The 1561-nt window shown below is 59.3% G+C and overlaps 1 protein-coding gene across 1 annotated transcript in view; it reads right to left on the bottom strand.

Moving 5' to 3' along the window:
* Window positions 1-7: 7 nt before the first annotated feature.
* Window positions 8-1561, bottom strand: part of LOC104619670 (retinal homeobox protein Rx1) — a gene marked incomplete at its 3' end in the record, with an annotated part of 2083 nt that continues 529 nt past the window's right edge. Inside the window, exon 2 of the mRNA XM_010285624.1 lies at window positions 8-22. Within this exon, the coding sequence (XP_010283926.1) occupies window positions 8-22 (15 nt within the window). The remainder of the gene's footprint in view (window positions 23-1561) is intronic.

The raw sequence follows: 1561 nt of genomic DNA, 5'->3' as shown, positions 1-1561 counted from the left end.
CTCGTCGGTTCTGGAACCAGACCTGCGAGGTGAGAGCCAGGGTGAGCCCCGCCGTGCCCAGCTGGTCCCTCACAGCATACCCCACATGCCGTGCCCCATGTGGGATGCCCCACATACTGTGCCCCACGCAGGGTGCCCCACACAGGGTGCTCCAGGTGGGGTTGTCCCGTATCGCGTATCCCATCCCACACAGGGTCACACGTGGGGTGCCCCGCAGGGCTCCAGAAATCCCCAGCACACCATGCACCTCTGCCAAACCTCTCCCGCAAATCCCAGAGACTGAGGGCATCTCCAAGGTGTGGAGGGCGAGAGGTGTCACTGTGCAGCCCCTGCCCTCGCTGCTCCACGGGGAGGTGCACCCCGGCCCCGCAAATACCCACGCAGTCCTCAGTATAACGTTATCTGGCCTTCAAAAGCTCCTCGGTAAAAGCTTTTAGAAACCAAACTACCACGGGTGCATCAAAACCCAGCAGGAACGAGAGGCACCGGCGAGCCGAGCCCAGGGCTGACGTCTCGCCCTGTGGGAGCTGCCCGTTGGAGCGCTGGTCCCCGTGTCCCCAGAGCTGCCGGCAGCACGGGGCACGGCTGTCCGCCGCACGACGCGAAGCAGGAGTAAAGATGGGCTGGGCTGAGAAGGGGATGTCTCGCATGGGCTGGTCACAGTTGTTCTTGGACTCTGGGCTATACTGGTGCAAACTTCGCATCCAAAGAAGAGAAACGGAGCTGGGGAGGGGTCTGGAGCACAAGTCTGATGAGGAGCGGCTGAGGGAGCTGGGGGGGTTCAGTCTGGAGAAGAGGAGGGCGAGGGGGCCTCTCCAGTACATCCGGCTGAGCCAGCTTTCAACAAAATAAGTGGCGTGGGGGGCTGTGCTGATTTTAGCCTCTCTTGTAACTTCGGCCTCAAGTTGTGCCGGGGGAGGTTTAGATTGGATATTAGGAAAAAGTTCTTCACTGAAAGGGCTGTCAACCACTGGAACAGGCTGCCCAGGGAAGTGGCTGAGTCCCCATCCCTGGAGATATTTAGAAGACGTGAGATGTGGTGTTTAGGGACATGGTTTAGTGGTGGACTTGGCAGTGCTGGCTTAATGGTTGGACTCGATCTTAAAGGTCTTTTCCAACCTAAATGATCCTGTGACTCTATGAAAGTGGTTGTTGCTCAAAGGGCGTGGCAGAGGTGTCCCTGCGGCCTGGACCGCCTCAGAAAAAATTGCATTTTCTTGGACGGAGGCTGAGGCCTGGGAAACTCGGTTCATTTGTACAAGGATTACTGCCTTGCTTCGCAGCAGGCTTGTCACCGCTTCTACTCCCTGACACTTTCCCTCGCCCCAGTCTCGCCCTGTCGATCCCAGGGGCGGTGGGGACCAGACTGGTGGGACCTCAGGCTCTTCCCCAGGCTGCACCTTCACCCCACAGAGCCTTCTCCTGCAGCCCAGGGAGCGACACCTCCCCCAGAACCGCCCCGCTCCAACAAGCCTAAAACCCCCAAATCCGTGAGGATCTTGTGCTTTCCTGGCCCTAAGGACCTGGAAGCGCTCACCAGCAGCTGAGGTGTGGCTGGGTT

Source organism: Phaethon lepturus, unplaced genomic scaffold (genome assembly GCF_000687285.1).
Source record: "Phaethon lepturus isolate BGI_N335 unplaced genomic scaffold, ASM68728v1 scaffold45044, whole genome shotgun sequence".
In the NCBI taxonomy this organism is placed as follows: domain Eukaryota; kingdom Metazoa; phylum Chordata; class Aves; order Phaethontiformes; family Phaethontidae; genus Phaethon; species Phaethon lepturus.
Note: the sequence above shows the minus strand (reverse complement) of the source record. Positions and strands in the feature narration are given on the sequence as shown.